Genomic DNA, 18339 nt, shown 5'->3' with positions numbered 1-18339 from the left:
CCTGTAAAACACATGATTATTATGTTCCTATAAGGTGATATAAACACCTGTAAAACACATGATTATCATGTTCCTACAAGGTGATACACACACCTATAAAACACATGTATTTATTACAAGATGACACACACCTGTAAAACATAGCTAACATGTATTTACAAACTGACACAAGCAGCTATATTTTCCTCTTTTTTTTTGTGATTACACAAAATCTGATACAAAATATCAATAGAGATTTGATAAAAATAAATAAAAAGTAAAAACATGTTAGTAGAGTACAAAACTATTACCTTGAAAAAAACATGTTAGTAGAGTACAAAACTATTACCTTGGAAAAACATGTTAGTAGAGTACAAAACTATTACCTTGGAAAAACATGTTAGTAGAGTACAAAACTATTACCTTGGAAAAAACATGTTAGTAGAGTACACAACTCTTACCTTGAAAAAACATGTTAGTAGAGTAGAAAACTCTTACCTTGAAAGAAGGGACAAAGTTTGGCTAAAGCCCCAATAGGACCTCGCCTAGTGTACTGTCCTACAGCCATCTCCATGTAAGTCAGGGGCACTCCACACAAGACCAGCATGATAAAAAAAGGAATGAGAAAAGCCCCTGGAACAAAACAACAGCTAGTCAAATACAAATGTGTACACCTGTTACTGGTACTTGCTTGAAATCCTGCCTTTTTGCATTATTTCATTAAAAGGGTATAGTATCAAGTTTGACATGTTATAAGGCAAATAGAATTCTAAGTGTACATCATTCTATCTGACAACTGCCTTCAAAAACTAAAGTCAAAAGCAAATATGTTTCATAGTTTAAACAGCAGAACCTAATTATTTAGCATGCGGGAAAGATAATTGTATCTGATTATTGGAATAAACAATCATTGTAAAATTAAGTTTTATTAAAAAAAACTTTAAAATATTTCTTTGCAATGTCTACAAATGCAACACATTCTGTACATATGGCTGTTATAATATATCAGCACAGCACATTGTACAGATATAAAGTTTATGTAAGAAAATCTTTATCCAGCAACAGCTGTGTTGTAAAATTACCAGCGCCCACACACACCACCACTTACATTTATCTCATGACAAGTAATTACACCTTACAGCTAAGACTATTGTAGACTAATAATATTACTATAATGGAACTTAATCATGTAAATTTGAATATTTGGATGATGATGATCATTTCAGTATAATATTAAGGTGAAGTAAAGTCAGTGACAGTCCAGTCGTGCACACAATTACTAAAACTAAAGTTTCATGTACAATATAAATTGTTTGGTACAGTTAAACTGCATTACACTGCATTTAAACATGTATACTGGGCCTACATGTCTAGAAAGAAACTCTCAACAACAAAGTATATATGTTCTGTGGGAAAAATGTTTTCATATTATTATACTACAGTAACTTGTTGCGAGTTTTTTCTAAATAAACATGTCGCAAGTGTTAACACAATTTAAGTCTACAGCACATTCTCCACCCAGCTCTTTTAGGTATTTGACTTTAGCCAGGGAAATTAAAGGTAGGTAGGCATAGTGCTGAAAATGCTACTTCTTGACATGCGCTTTTAAAGAAAATATTTTATCTGCTCATGCACAAATCGGTCTGAAGTGAAAGGGCTCTTTACAGTACTTTTAAAAATATTATTTAGATTGCTTTCTAAAGACAGATTATGGTCCTTCTCTTATCTTTTTTTAAAAGTGCATGAACATACTGGTCCATAAAAATAGTAGTCTTACTGATAAAAGATTAAAAATAAAATGTCTTATTCAAAATGGAGGGTTTTAACACCATACATTTACTTATGCAATGATCTATATATCTTAAAATATTTGGTTTTGTCAGTAGCTTTTATGTGTTTATACAGTAGGATAAAATTGTTTATAAATAATCCCACTGAAATTTAAAATTGTTTTCTTAAAAATACATAAGACAAACCAAATTTAAATTAGCTGAACTATAAAGATTAAAAATAAATATATTTTTATAAAAAAAGTTCCCTTTTCAAACCTGACGGTCTATAGAGCAAGTGAAGTAGAGTTCACTTGTTTCTGTGACCTCGGCATATGAAGAGATAGAGTGGTCACCATTTTTATAAAAGCTTGTTATAAAATCATTTTTAATTTTTATAGGCCTAACTATTTGAAATACCTCAAAATCTGTAGCTTTATTACTTATTTTAAAATTAGAGATTATTTGTTTAAATTTTAGTAATCACATTTCTTTTTATTGATCTTACCAGAATAAAAGTCTTGGTGGTTATACATGCATTTATCAACTACACTAGTTATGCCTAGTTACTAGTAGTTAGGAGTTAGTCTTTGGATTACTAGATCTAGATCTATTAGGTTTCCTGTTTATTATTTATGCAACAATGCTTAGAACAAAAAAAAATGTTTAGATTTAGATGAATTACAATAATATATTACGAGGGTAAAACAAAAAGTGCCTATTAGTTGTTTTTTTTGTAATATTTCAATTACTTATCTTATGTGTTCTGTTCATTATATTTGTATTGTGTTTTCAGCTTAAAATCTAAAATATTTTTTATGACTTGGTAGCATATGATTATATTTTTTTTCAATAAATATTATAGTAGATCTAGTGATATTGAACATTTATTTTGTTTACATAATACAATCACAATGCCCATGACATATGATATGCCCTATAACTGCTTATAATATAATATGAGGGTAATCTATCGTTTTAGGTACATAAAATCGGCCGAGGCTAGTAATGTGCGAGAAAGGTGGCTCATTAATATGGCTTTAATACAAGTATATTATTATATTTTTGTGTCAAATATAATATTTAATTGAATAATAAACCACAAGCAATGTCTAAATATATCAATAAAGGCCAGAAATTGACTTTAAACAGCCTTGTTTGTGAGCAAGATTTTCTATATAAACAGCGGCCATCTGTAAGTTAGAGTGATTTCCCCTGTATCTCTAGCTAAAATGTTACCAAAAAACTTAAACAAGATGGCTTCTAAAGTAAATGAGCTTGGTTACATCTGATGAAAACATCGCTAATCTTTATTTAATTGCTGAAAAGTTTTAATACAATTGTTTAAAAACAGGTAGATCTAGATCTACATGAATGAAGGGTTGAAACATTTCTGTAACTTTTACAACATAAATGTGAAATAATTACAAAAATTTGATGAGTCACCCTTTTTTCACATTACTAGCCTCAGCCAATTTTACGTACCTAAAACGATAGATTACCAATATAAGATATGATTCATAGACTCATAAGTATAAGTGACATAAGACATAAAGTCACTGGTTGAGTGTATGAGTGTAGAAAATACTGTAGAAGTGTTAACCACTAAGTTACAGTTAGTTTTAAAGTTTTAGTTAATTAGTTACTAAACTTCATTTATCATGTTATGTAGTATGGCAATAAAAAATATGTCTGTAGTCTGTATTAATAACTGTATGTCAGTTAGTATAGGTAATCTATCGTTTTGGGTACGTAAAATCGCCTGCGGCTATTAATGTACGAAAACGTTACCTCATTGTCAAGGCTGTAGTAATAGAAGTATATTGTGATATGTTTGTGTCAAATATTATAGATAAATGAATAATAAACCTAAATCAATGGCTAAATATATCAATATAGGCCAGAAATTAACTTTAAACAGCAGTGTCTGCAAGCAAGATTTGCTATATAAACAGCAGCCATTTGTAAAATAGAGTGACTTCCGCCTGAATCTGGCGCTCTAAGTCTATAAAAATAAAACTTAAACAAGATGGCTGCTACAGTAAATGTCTAAATGAGCATGGTTGCATCTGTTGGAAACATCGCTAGTCTTCATTTATTACTGAAAAGTTTTAATTCAATTGTTTAAAAACAGGTACATAAATGAAACAAGGAAACATTTTTGTATTTTTCAAAACATAAATCCTCCTCAAAATGTGAAATAATTATTAAAATGTAAGGAGTCACCTGTTTTTCACATTACTAGTCGCGGGCGATTTTACGTACCCAAAACGATAGATTACCGTTAGTATATTTATTAGGTAAAATCTTAGTTTAGCGTCGTAAATTCCAACTTAGCTAGTAATGTGCGATGAAGGTAACTAATGAATATTTCTTTCATTTGGCCATATTTATGTCGGTAAAATCTTAGTTTAGCGTCGTAAATTCCAACGTAGCTAGTAATGTGCGATGAAGGTAACTAATGAATATTTCTTTCATTTGGCCATATTTATGTCATATTTTACATAATATAACAGATAATTGAATAACAAATCACAATCTAAGACCAAACCAGTCATAAATATCCTGGAATAAACTTCAAACTACCCCGTTCGAGACAACAATGAGTAAACACAAGCAGCGGCCATGTTTCAAAAACAATAATAGACTAGTTTCCCTTGAAAAATTGTCTATTCGCATGTCTTTTGTGTTGATTTTGTGGTTTAATATGCTTGTTTTGTATTGTTTTAATATATGCCTGGGGGTCGTCCATAAATGACGTCACACTCGTAGGGGGAGTGGGGTCCGTAATTTTGTGACGGTGTGTGGTGAGGGGGAGGGGTTCAGATGGTGCGACGTCACACTTTTGCATTATAAAAAAGCAATGTTAGAAAACGAATTTTAGACCTTATTTTGCGTTTTAGAAAACTGTTTTAATACATTGTAGTAACAATTGATTAAAATACTCTATTTTGACAGAGTTCAGACAAGATTTTGGAAAAATATAGCTGTTTTTAAAAAAATTCAACTGCAATTTTGAGGGAGGTTGTAGGCTGAGGTGTGACGTCATTTTAGGGGGGGGGGGTCTGGCTTTTGGTGACGACGTGTGACGGAGGGGAGGGGGGGGGAGGTAAAAATCGTCAAAAAAGCGTGACGTAATTTATGGATGACCCCCTGTATAGTAATTTTACTTTTATTTTTTTCAATATAGTTGACATGAATGACTAATAGACCTTTTCAGACTTAATAGTGTGCATCCAAGACCACAACAATTGTTGGGAGGTCGAACTTTTGAACACTTTATTTGCAGTAATCAAATCAATATTAGATCGCTCATAAATGACGTCGCTCTTAAGATAGTAATGACAGCGTGCATGATTACAGAACAAAATATGAACATATTGTTTCAGATAGAAATTGTGATTTGTGGTGGGGAGAGGTTGAGTAGAACTCAGCGATGTGATTTTGGAGACGGGTCAGGTTTTTTCTCTCGTGAAAACAGGGGATGATTGTGGGAGAAAGACCAGCTGTAGAAGTATGACGCGTCATTCATTGGTGATCCATTTTCTCAGTGGGGACGATAGAACTATTAAGAAGGGTCAAGAAATGTAAAAAGCTTGCTGAGTCGCATTTCTTGAACCCCACCTTTTTCATTCCCCCACTTAGTACATCGTCACCGAGTTAGCGCTCGCACGTGACGTCATGTACCGGTACCGCCGACCGTTAGGCTAATTTTATATTTAAAAAAAAACAACAAGCACTGCCTCTTTGACGATTATGCGACGTTTAATTTGATTACATAAGTTGGTGTTCATTAAACAGCCCCTAACACACCTATCACTCGTCCATTTAAACGTACGTAGTTATTCCTGCAAGCTTGCTGCCTATTAAGCTCTCACCGTATAGAACTAGACTACCCATATTAAGCTCCAAAAGAAGCTTGGTGAAAACAGGATGGCCGTCCGATTTTGAAGCTGCTCTGCGCTTTATAAAAAGCACAATAAACGATAAGATGACACTTATATTAAAGTAAATTATAGTTCTGAATCTTGATACATTAAAAGTGATATTCGGAAATTAAGAGCCAGACAGTCAACATGATATTTCAATTTAAGTCCAAGAAAATAAATTTCCTCAAACGATGGAACATTACTAAATTTTCGCGCAGTTTAGCGAAATTGAATTTAAGTATTTACGTCATCTTACAAAGCGCGATAGCCTACTGGTGCTCTAACGCGGCCCATGCTAATGGCCGTATTCCTAACGCCCCGCATTAGACGCGGCTTATTCGTCGGCAGGCATTTGGTGGCAAGCCTTTTTGACGGGGATAATGTGTTAAGTTAAGGCCGTTTTGCCAAATGTTTTGCCAAAACAGCAGGCTTGCAACATTTGTGATGATTCGTTTTAAGCAAGGTATACGTATACTAATGCTTATTTATCGTTATTTTGATTGAACAAAGCATTATAGAGGTTCTCCATCAACCACCTAGGTATTTTTCCCCGTTCACCTCCTTTCGTGAGACCGACACATCATAAATTGCGGAGCCGCCTGAGTTGACGTCACAAATCTTCACTCACTCCCGTAGCAAATCATATGTGATATCATTTATGGACAACCCCATACCACTCACTTGGGTACTTGATATTGACATTTTGACAACAAAGGATAACCAAAATGTGTCTGGCGGGTGGAGACTTGCGATCGACCATAATGACAACACGCACTTAAGGGGTGGAGTGGCTGATTATTTTAGGTGATGTTTTACGAGGGAAGCTGGTGGATAATACATTTTGTCTCTCTGTATATATAAATGATGACAAACATTTATTGTTGTCAAAATTAAGGCTAGAGATCTTAGATAAGGCAGAGCGAAGCGTAATTTTTTACATTGGGGTCATCCATAAATGACGTCACGATTTTTTTGACGATTTTTCCCTCCTCCCCCATTTCTCCGTCACACGTCGTCACAAAAAGCCAGCTCCCCCCCCCCCTAAAATGACGTCACACCTCAACCTACAACCCCCCCCCCCCCCCGCCCCTCAAATGTGCAGTTGAATTTTTTCAAAACATCGATATTTTTCCAAAATCTTGTCTAAACTATTACAATTTATAAACAGTTATCTAAAACGCGAAATAACGTCTAAAATTCGTTTTCTAACATTGCTTTTTTATAATGCAAAAATGTGACGTCGCAACATCTGAACCACCCCCCCTCCCCCTCATCACACAGTCACAAAATTACGGACCCCCCCCCCCCTCCCCCTACGAGTGTGACGTCATTTATGGATGACCCCTTATGACTTGTTGTGACATTGACAACAAAAATATGACGGAGGTTGGGGTTTAATTAAGGTAAAGAGAAGTAAAAAGAATGTCATAAGTTACGATAGAATCACTAATTGATGAAAAGAAAAACCTGAAATGAAAATAGTGAACATTCAAACAATAAGAAAAAACTCAAACTATATAGTAATAGTAAGATCAAATAAACATTAGTAAAAAAAAACGTGATTTAAAACATGGATACAAGTTGCATCTCACAATGCTTCTAGAATTAATAAAATTATTTGTTAGGAGATTCAGTTTTTAAAGAGCAGAATTTAAAAAAAAAAATGCTTTGTTATACGGACTATACAACAAGACAATCATATTTAAATACATTTTCATACGAATAGAAATGAAAGGGAAGCTACTCTAAATAACATTTTCTTAAGATGGCTGCTGTTTTTAATAGCAAATTTACTATCTCGAACAGGGTTGATAAAAATTAATTTCAGGATATTTAAATTGATTTAACCATAAATGGTGATCTATTATTCAATTATTTATAATATTTTATCAAAATATACGAAAATATACTCATATTTAATGACATATTCATTATTGCACTCTCTCCTACATTACTAGTTTTGGCCGAATTTACGACGCTAAACTAAGATTTTACCTTTATGTCATATTTTACATAATATAACAGATAATTGAATACCAAATCACAATCCAAGACCAAACCAGTCATAAATATCCTGGAATAAACTTTAAACTACCCCGTTCGAGACAACAATGAGTAAATACAAGCAGCGGCCATGTTTTAAAAACAATAAATTGTCTATTCGCATGTCTTTTGTGTTGATTTTGTGGTTTAATATGATTGTTTTGTATTGTTTTAATATATGCCGGGGGTCGTCCATAAATGACGTCACACTCGTAGGGGGGAAGGGGGCCCGTAATTTTGTGACGTTGTGTGTGAGGGGGAGGGGGGGGGGGTTCAGATGGTGCGACATCACACTTTTGCATTTTAAAAAAGCAATGTTACAAAACGAATTTTAGACGTTATTTTGCGTTTTAAAAAACTGTTTTAATACATTGTAATAACAATTGATTAAAATACTCTATTTTGACAGAGTTCAGACAAGATTTTGGAAAAATATAGCTGTTAAAAAAAAATTCAACTGCAATTTTGAGGGGGGGGGGGTGTAGGCTGAGGTGTGACGTCATTTTAGGGGGGGGGGTCTGGCTTTTTGTGACTACGTTTGACGGAGGGGAGGGAGGGGGGAGGTAAAAATCGTCAAAAAAGCGTGACATCATTTATGGATGACCCCCTGTATAGTAATTTTTCTTTTTTTAAAAATATAGTTGACATGAATGACTAATAGATCATATCAGACTTAATAGTGTGCATCCAAGACCACAACAATTGTTGGGAGGTCGAACTTTTTAACACTTTATTTGTAGTAAGCAAATCAATATTAGATCGCTCATAAATGACGTCGCTCTCAAGATAGTAATGACAGCGTGCATTATTACAGAGCAAACATATGAACATATTGTTTCAGATAGAAATTCTGATTTGTGGTGGGGAGAGGTTGAGAAGAACTCAGCGATGTGATTTTGGAGACTGGTCAGGTTTTTTTTCTCGTGAAAACGGGATGGTTGTGGGAGAAAGACCAGCTGTAGAAGTATGACGCGTCATTCATTGGTGATCCATTTTCTCAGTGGGGACGAAAGAACTATTAAGAAAGGTCAAGAAATGTCAAAAGCTTGCCGAGTCGCATTTCTTGAACCCTACCTTTTTCATTCCCCCACTTAGCACATCGTCACCGAGTTAACGCTCGCACGTGACGTCATGTAGCGGTACCGCCGACCGTTAGGCTAATTTTATAAATTATAGAAAAAAAAAACAATAAGCATTGCCTTTTTGACGCTTTCGCGACGTTTAGTTTGATTACATAAGTTGGTGTTCATTAAACAGCCCCTAACACATCTATCACTCGTCCATTTAAACGTACGTAGTTATTTCTGCAAGCTTGCTGTCTTGAGACTTTCGGCCCTTTAAAAATGTATTAAGCTCACACCGTATAGAACTAGACTACCCATATTAAGCTCCAAAAGAAGCTTGGTGAAAACAGGATGGCCGTCCGATTTTGTAGCTGCTCTGCGCTTTTTAAAAACCACAATAAACGATAAGATGACACTTATATTAAAGTAAATTATAGTTCTGAATCTTGATACATTAAAAGTGATATTCGGAAATTAAGAGCCAGACCAGACAGTCAACATATTTCAATTTAAGTCCAAGAAAATAAATTTCCTCAAACGATGGAACATTACTAAATTTTCGCGCATTTTAGCGAAATTGAATTTAAGTATTTACGTCATCTTACAAAGCGCGATAGCTTACTGGTGCTCTAACGTGGCCCATGCTAATGGCCGTATTCCTAACGCCCCGCATTAGACACGACTTATTCGTCGGCAGGCATTTGGTGGCAAGCCTTTTTGACGGGGATAATGTGTTGCGGACGTTTTGCCGAATGTCTTAAACTAGCAGGCTTGCGACATTTGTGTTTTAAGCAAGGTATACGTATACTAATGCTTATTTATCGTTATTTTGATTGAACAAAGCATTATAGAGGTTCTCCATCAATCACCTAGGTATTTTTCCCCGTTCACCTCCTTTCATGAGACCGACACGTCATAAATTGCAAAGCCGCCTGAGTTGACGTCACAAATCTTCACTCACTCCCGTAGCAAATCATATGTGACATCATTGTGACATCATTTATGGACAACCCCATATCACTCTCTTGTGTACTTGATATTGACGATTTGACAACAAAGGATAACCAAAATGTGTCTGGCAGGTGGAGACTTGGGATCGACCATAATGACAACACGCGCTTAAGGGGTGGACGGGCTCATTGTTTTAGATGATGTTTTACGAGGGAAGCTGGTGGATAATACATTTGGTCTCTTTGTATATGTAAATGATGACAAACATTTAATGTTGTCAAAATTATGGTTAGAGATCTTAGATAAGGCAGAGTGAAGCGTAATTTTTTACATTATGACTTGTTGTGACATTGACGACAAAAATATGACGGAGGTTGGGGTTTAATTAAGGTAAAGAGAAGTAAAAAAAAAATGTCATAAGTTACGATAGAATTACTAACTGATGAAAAGAAAAACCTGAAATGAAAATAGTGAACATTCAAACAATAAGAAAAAACTCACAACTATTTAGTAATAGTAAGATCAGTAGCGTAGCGAGGGGGACGGGGGGACGGGACATATGTCCCCGGGCGCCGACCTTAGGGGGCGCCAAAATGGGTTGGAAAAATAAATTGAAAGGTTGAGGGGAGTGCAAATCGAAAAGTTTGTCCCGGGAAGGGTCGCTACGCCTCTGAGTAAGAAAAAACGTGATTTAATACATGGATACAAGTTGCATCTCACAATGCTTCTAGAATTAATAAAGTTGTTTGTTAGGAAATTCACATTTAAAAAAATACTTTGTAATACGGACTATACAACAAGACGATCATATTTAAATACATTTTCATATGAATAGAAATGAAAGGGAAGCTACTCTCAATAACATTTTCTTAAGATGGCTGCTGCTTTTAATAGCAAATTTACTATCTCGAACAGGGTCGATAAAAATTAATTTCAGGATATTTAAATTGATTTAACCATCAATGGTGATCTATTATTCAATTATTTATAATATTTTATTAAAATATACGAAAATATACTCATATTTAATGACATATTCATTAATTCACTCTCTCCCACATTACTAGTTTTGGCCGAATTTACGACGCTAAACTAAGATTTTACCATTTATTAGTAGATCTAGATCTATATGAGTATATTAATATAATATAATAATAATCGGTAGATTCTAGATCTAGAATCCTAGTCTAGATAATAGATATTGTCTCAATATTGATTTTTGAAAAGCATAGGGCCTATAGAATCTAGATTTCTATCTAGATCTAGATAACAATAATGAAAAAAATTATAAACCTTACCTCCTCCGCTTCTGAAACATAGATAGGGGAATCTCCAAACATTTCCCAAGCCAACAGCATATCCTATCGTTGCAAGAATAAATTCCATTTTTTTCCCCCAGTTCTGTCGATCTTCCATCATGATTGTTTTTCGTAAAAACCAAGTGTTACACCAAATTAGATCTAGATCTAGATTCTAGATCTAGAACAGAATACAAAAGACAACTTTAAAAACAACTGTTATTTCAGTTATTTGTGTTATAAACGCGTATTTGTGTACTTTTTCATCCTGTGCCGTCTCTAACACTAACCGAAGGCTAGCGGACCACTAGCATTAGAACCAGTATCGGTTATCTAACTTGAATAGAATAGGCCTACACTGACTGCTACGGCTAGATTGATATAAAAACTGGAACAAAATGATTTGTCTCAACACCATCAGTTGAAGAGTTAGGTATGGAAAATTAATAAATCTAGAATAGAGATCAAATTAATCCCAGAAAATCCGAATTCCAAATGGAAAATTATATTTTAACTTTTGTTAATTTCGATCGTCTACAGTCTACACTTTACTTTACCGTTAGAATCGCAGTCACCTGAGAATCAGAATCTTGGTTTTAAATGATAAAGCACCGGCTTAAATACTTGACCTTTAACCTGACCTAAAAGTATTAAAATTATAAGGCCTACTTTTCGCTTAGGCTTATTTTTAATACTATTAGAAATCGAAATTGCCTCTTCATTCAGTAGTAGACTAAATCTAATCTATATTCTAGATCCAGACTAAAAACCAGAAACACAAAGAGAATAACCCTTGGAAGTATTATGTATGAGTAAAACTTGCTGAATCATGGCAGTCGACGGTTAGATAATGATGACGTAATTCTGAAAGAGGGCAAATCGATTTCTACGTTTATATAAATTTGTTTTAAACTAGAATCTAGAATCTAGTTTAAAGCTACGTTTTCTTTTCAGTTCAAAACTTTTTTTTCTACCAAATGTTGATATATTTAAACATTTTTTAATCAAATGTAACAAATATTTTACGATATTAAAATTATTAGAATCTGATAAAATATTAAATTTTTAATATTAGGGGGGCCTACTAAAAATGTGAATTAATAGGGCAAAAAATCTGATTTTAGGTTAACGTCCTACCTATTTAAATCTATAGAGAGTAGGTGACTTTTATAAACGGTGTCACCCAATTTGAGATAACTTAGCATTTATTTTGAAACATATTTAACCCATTAACGCCCAAAAGAAAACTACATGTAAAAATTACTTTTAATTGCTATTCATTATGACATATTGGATAAATTAGAACATTAATTACAACAACAAAAAACAGAGAAATTCACATAGCTAAAGGGGTCGGCGTGGTCGAGTCGGTAAAGCTCATGGTTGCTAAACCGAAAAGTCTCGAGTTCGAATCCCTCGGGCAGATGAGGCTCGTTAGCTGGGGACAGCCACTCTTCTAGGAGAGACAACTCCAAAATTAAACAACTGCTGCCTTGTAGTGTGTTCTTGGTTGGACAAAGGCTATGGAAGCAAATCCAAAAAGAAAAAGCAGGCTGAAATCGGAGTCAATGGCCTCAATGGCGCATAACCAGTTGACACGTAACGCTTAATTGTGTTGGAGGCGTGGTCGAGTCGGCAAAAAAAAAAAAAAAGCTCATGGTTGATAAATTCGAACAGTCTCGAGTTCAACCCCACTGGCAGATAAATCTCGATCCCCTTCAACACTAATAATTAAGAACGAAGAAGAAGAAGAAGACATAGCCAAAAAGGTACAGGGGTGTACTCAGCTGGGTACACTGGGCAGATTAGAAGTGAAATAGCCCAACGCAAGGTCGCTCAGAACAACGTGTTTTTTTTTTTTTTGCATCTTTCACATTGCCAGAGGATCCGGCTATAGCAAATAACAAAAGGTAATTGGTTTTCAATTTATTCTGGATTATGTCCATCATTTGTTTATCCACTGTAGGAGCTGTTGATGATGTTGAAAGACTGTTTGTACTTTTCTATTGTTATATAAGATTATGCAATTATTCGTCTGAATGCTAACTGATCCATATTATATGTCAGCTCACCAGTCCTGCTAATCAAAACATGCAGCTGCCAAGCATTAGAAATGGCCATATCCAGTGGATAAGTAAAGATAACCCACCACCATTTTTTCCTCTTACAGACACCCGGTTCAGATTTAACCATTAAGTTGACATCACCCATTCCTTTGTTATAATTTATTATAAGTCTCGGGGTATTGAAATCAACCTTTTGCTTCTGAGCATTACACCAGAGGCGTAGCGACCCTTCCCGGCGCCCGGGGACAAACTTTCAGTTTGAACCCCCTCCCATAGATTTTTTATATTTATAATGCAAAACTGCAGCTAAATTGAGATTTTAATTTGTTTTTCCAACCCATTTTGGCGCCCCCTAAGGTCGGCGCCTGGGGACATATCTACCCCCCCCCCCTCGCTACGCCTCTGCATTACACCACCTTTTTACTTTTCCCACATGCTCTACATGATCAAAGTTGGATCCAACAACATTGTTATCCTTCCAACGTACAATTATAATTTTATTTTTTGTGTCAAATCGGTAATCATACTCAGCTCTAGATTGTTTCATCATTATCTTATCATCTGTGAGTGGACATTTCTTTGTTCTGTTATCTCGTATTGTTCCAGTTGCTCTGTAGCCCGAACAACGCAACTCACATAACAACTTAAGGTTTGTAAAAAAGTTATCGAAGTATACGGTATGTTCTTTTTGGGACAATAGGAAACTTTTCTAGAAGATATTTAACTGCTCTAGCACCAAGAGGATTAACAGACACCTCTTCGGACTTACCGCAATAAAAATCAAACGCGTGGCAGTAGCCATTTCAACATGTTGAAGCCCAATTACGATAACCAAATCGTATGGGTTTTCCTGTAATAAATTGTTTGGGTGGATGATGGCCAAAGTATTTTAACGTCGACCCATCCACAGACAAGCTTTCATGGAAAAACCTTCCACTGGCACGAGTTTCTCTGAAGAAGATTACACAACGGTCTGACTTTCAACATTTTTATCATTCGTACTTGTACCTTGAGCATTGTCATCACAATGTAGGTTTCTTTTGATTTCTTGAAATCTGTTGTATTGCATGCAATTCGACACTAATGGCATTCCAAAATCTTCATCCAAACTCCAATTAGCCCGCTTAGTAGGCAATTTATGATAACCTGATTAATATTGCCAAAAATGTCTTCAAATCTGCTTGATTCGTTTCCAAATTATGATTGTTATTTCGATTTGCGTACACAATACTGTTTCCAACAATCATGTTCATTACACTTTCAACAAAAACATTTTCGAACAACATAACAGGGTTGTGGTCTTTCAATGGTTTCTAAGTGGTATATCATCCCCGCCGTTTCGGTCTAAATAATGGAGATCGAGATGACGAGGTATTACCTCGATCTATTGGAAGAGTTGACGAGATAACATCATCATCATTTCATTCTTCTTCATCGTTCACAACAGCAGGATCTGGTGGAACCAAGAGAACATCGTACTCCTCCTTATCATTATCATCAGCCATTATCGCTTCAAGAGCTTCTTCTATCCCTATATAGTTATTTTGACTTGTAAAGATGCGACGGAGTGCCGTTATAGAAACTGTGTAGCTACAAAATATGAATACTTTCAGTACAGATCTGCCCATTGTACTCACTTGAGTACAGTGCTATAAAATGCAGCCTACTGCATTATAACATAAACAGGTTGTGAAAACAATAACACCACACGTTTTATTATGGTCTTATTGTATATTTCGATAAAGAAATAGTCAAAAAAATTATTAGGTATTATTTTTTTAAAAATATTTATCTTACCTGTATACACGTGCTTGCGAGCGGGAAAAACGAACTAACAAAAATGACAGTTATCATTGCACTGTCGTCATATTGAATTTTTTTTAGACAACTAGTGCAATCTATTGTTGAAATGGGTAATTACTTCCAGGATAATCATTATAGAAAATATGATATCACGCCTTAAACAAGTGTACTCGTGCGAATACAGAAGGAGGTAATGGGTTAATTTGGATTAAGGTTATTTTTAACGAGGGGGTACGGTGGAACTTCAAGACATCTTGGGGGGGGGGGGGGGGTCTGGCTACGTTAGGGAGTGGGGGTACGAATTTAGCTCAACAGCACCCAGCACGAAGAAAAACTAACCACATTCATCCTAATGTCTTTTGTCTCTGGTAAATATTTCTGACACAATAAGACGGCAATTATTTTCATATTACACATTTTGAGTCCAATCTTTAATAATGTAGTTGTTGATATTCCCTTAAAAATTAAACATCGCTATTGAAACTAAAATAAGTTAAGGAGGGGTGGGCTCTTGTAGAATAACGCCAGCCAGCGTCAAACCGTTGAAACTAGATGGCATTCAACGTAGGATCGGGCTAATGAAGTTAATTTCGCCGGCCAATCTATCTATCTATCTATATATATAATTCTCCTCTTCGAGCCGTTAGAAAACAAGCTGCAAACGCTCTCCCTACCTCCCCACCCCTACATGGTTTTAGTGAGCTGTGTTCACTCTAAATGTTTACAAGCAGAGCCAACGATTTTAAACGTAGGGGAGGGGGGGGAGGGGGGGGGGAAGGAAGGGGGGGGGGGTTATGGTCCTTAACGAGCTACTTATAGTGTTTTAAAGAAATATTTTCAGTGTCAGCGTTGGTACTGTCGAATTCACAAATTATGAATTACTGAAAATTAGAAACAACTAAATAGCGGCGTATGTTATGCCGCGGGCCGGCTCGTCTATATATAATTCTCTTCTGGGAGCCGTTAGAAAACAAGCTGTAAGCGCCTCCTTGCAGTCCCCTCTCTTTCTCTCTATCACTATCACTACCACCCCCACCCCACCCCCACATTATCTGGTGAGCGGTGTTCACTCTAAATGTTTACAAAGCTAAATGTTTACAAATCGTAGAGCCGTAGAGCCGGGTTTCTATTAGGGGCAGATAATTTAGTTCGATTTTAAACTTAGAGGAGGTAACTAAGAAATAACTAAGAGGAGGCTGCTTTCACGGGGGGGGGGGGGGGGGGGGGGGGAGGGTCGGGGTTAGGGGAAAGGGGGGGGGGTTAGTGTTTTAAAGCAAATATTTTCAGTGGCAGCATTGGTACTGTCGAATTCACAAATTATGAACTACTGAAAAGTAGAAAATAAAACAACTAAATAGCGGCGTATGATATGCCGCGGGTCGGCTCGTTAACAATATTTCTGCTCGCCCCCCCCCCCCCCTACAATTAAAGTTAATGAAGACTAACCACATTTAGAGCCGACACTATTCGCATTATAAAAGGTATAGATTTTATTCTGAGGCTTCAATAGAAAGTCATTAAAACAAACCCACTGAGCAGTAGCCTATTATCTACTGAGGTTCATTCATTTGAAACGTAATTAAAGTCAATGTGTCAGGGCGCTTAACACGCACACACGCACGCACATACACACACTCACACAAACACACTCACACTCACACACACACACACACAACCTTGACTTTGACCGTGTGAAATGAATCATGTTACACGCCATCAAGTCGGGTTTATCCCAAACATCTGCTGGTGTTCGTTGAGGGCGCGAGTTGTGTCTGCTCGCGATCGTCTGAGACCGCGAGACCCCAGTAGGCCTATATTTTTAGAACAAAATACGTGCCAGGGTGTCAACATCTCATCCAACATCAGAGCGTCAATACTTCACCCAACATCCGCAATATCAAAGAGTCAATTTTGTTCTAATGATTATAAAGTGATACCATTAACCAGATTGTGGGACTACAATCAAACAGATTGTGGGATTCTACAGTCAGTTTAAAATAAACATTATAAACCGACATGCTATTGCCCCCCCCCCCCCCCCAAACCCTTGCCTAGACATGAAAGTTCTACACCGAGCAATGCCATAAGATTAAAACATACTACAGCCCCCGTAAACTAACTGCCCCAACACCCGAGGGTCGCACTATGAGACGAGTTCTTCTCTAGTTTCATAATCTAAGAACTTACCAACACCTACGGATCTTGACTCCGTTAGTGTGAAAGCTCTTACCACTATATCTTTCAATTTCGGTAAACAGTCACGTGACAACGGTGTAACTAACTACTACAATTATGTTTTTCATTATTCGCAGGGTAAATGACGAAAACATGTAACCTAGTCGGACCCCACACCCTTTTTTTTTCACGGGCACGTGACGTCACTTATTGACGTCATAGATCTCGCACAATATCGGTGATATAATTTCTGAACGTTTGCTGTGTGAGTCTGTTCTACGTTTCAACTTGTTGTTATTCTGGAAACACTGTTGCTAGTTTGATAAAACTATTTTTTATATGAGGTTTTCTCCCTAGGTCACGTTACAAGACAAACGAATTTTCAGTTGTTTTTTTTTAACTCAACGAGGCTGTATTTTACACAAAATGGGTTTTAAAGTAAAAATAAAAACATCAACTTCTACTCACACCGTTGTAATTCACGTGCACATCTATGATAGTAGGAGAAATGGTTGCCCGTTCTATTCAGCTTTACCAAAAAATAATACTAGAAATAATCTAAAAATAGCCGTCATGTGATGTTTACCCCACTCACATGGTCTTTTCCATTCGTTGGCTCTCATTATCTCTAATTAGATCAAATCCGTGTTCCGCTCGACTAGTAAACATACGCTTGGCAGTTATAAAACATGAACTGGAATTTCCCTAATAAAACAAACTTTCTGAAAGTATTACATTACATCCGCTACTGTCGCTATTTGGCGGATACCGCGATGTAGAGTGTTATTTTTTTGGTTCTACTTTGTTCTGTAAGTCTCCGGCTGACCGGGGGGTCGTCTTGTTAACGAGGAGGGGTTCGAACGTTAGTGATATGTGATGAGAAGGAGGGGGGGGGGGGTGTTCAAAAAGTGTGACGACACACTTTGTATTTTAAAAAAAATAATGTTAGAAAACTGCTTTTTTAAAAAAAAAAAAAACTGTAATAAAAAACGCATTAACACAAATCTACAGAATATTGACCGATCTCAGTAAATATTATAGAGAAAAAATATCTGTATTAAAAAAACATAAATTGCATTTTTGAGGCGAGTAATAGACATCATTTTGGGGAGGGGGCTGGCGTTCTGTGAGTAGGGGGAGGGGAGAGATAAATTAAAATGGTTAAAAAGCGTGACATAGTTTATGGATGACAACTAATGTCGTTAACCTATTTTTTCTCAGGTGACGTCACACTTAGTTGCAAATTCACACCCTTTTTAAAA

The 18339-nt window shown here is 36.0% G+C and overlaps 1 protein-coding gene across 1 annotated transcript in view; it reads right to left on the bottom strand.

Moving 5' to 3' along the window:
- LOC131953028 (sodium- and chloride-dependent GABA transporter ine) overlaps window positions 1-11833 on the bottom strand; it is a gene marked incomplete at its 5' end in the record, with an annotated part of 29735 nt that extends 17902 nt beyond the window's left edge. The window contains 2 exon segments of the mRNA XM_059316009.1: window positions 478-612; window positions 11034-11833. Of these exon segments, the coding sequence (XP_059171992.1) occupies window positions 478-612; window positions 11034-11154 (256 nt within the window).
- Window positions 11834-18339: the final 6506 nt, after the last annotated feature.

This window comes from Physella acuta, unplaced genomic scaffold (assembly GCF_028476545.2).
Source record: "Physella acuta isolate Inbredline_101_S28 unplaced genomic scaffold, ASM2847654v3 ptg000901l, whole genome shotgun sequence".
Lineage (NCBI taxonomy): Eukaryota > Metazoa > Mollusca > Gastropoda > Physidae > Physella > Physella acuta.
The sequence above is the reverse complement of the archived record's forward strand: the minus strand, read 5'-3'. Positions and strand labels throughout refer to the sequence as shown.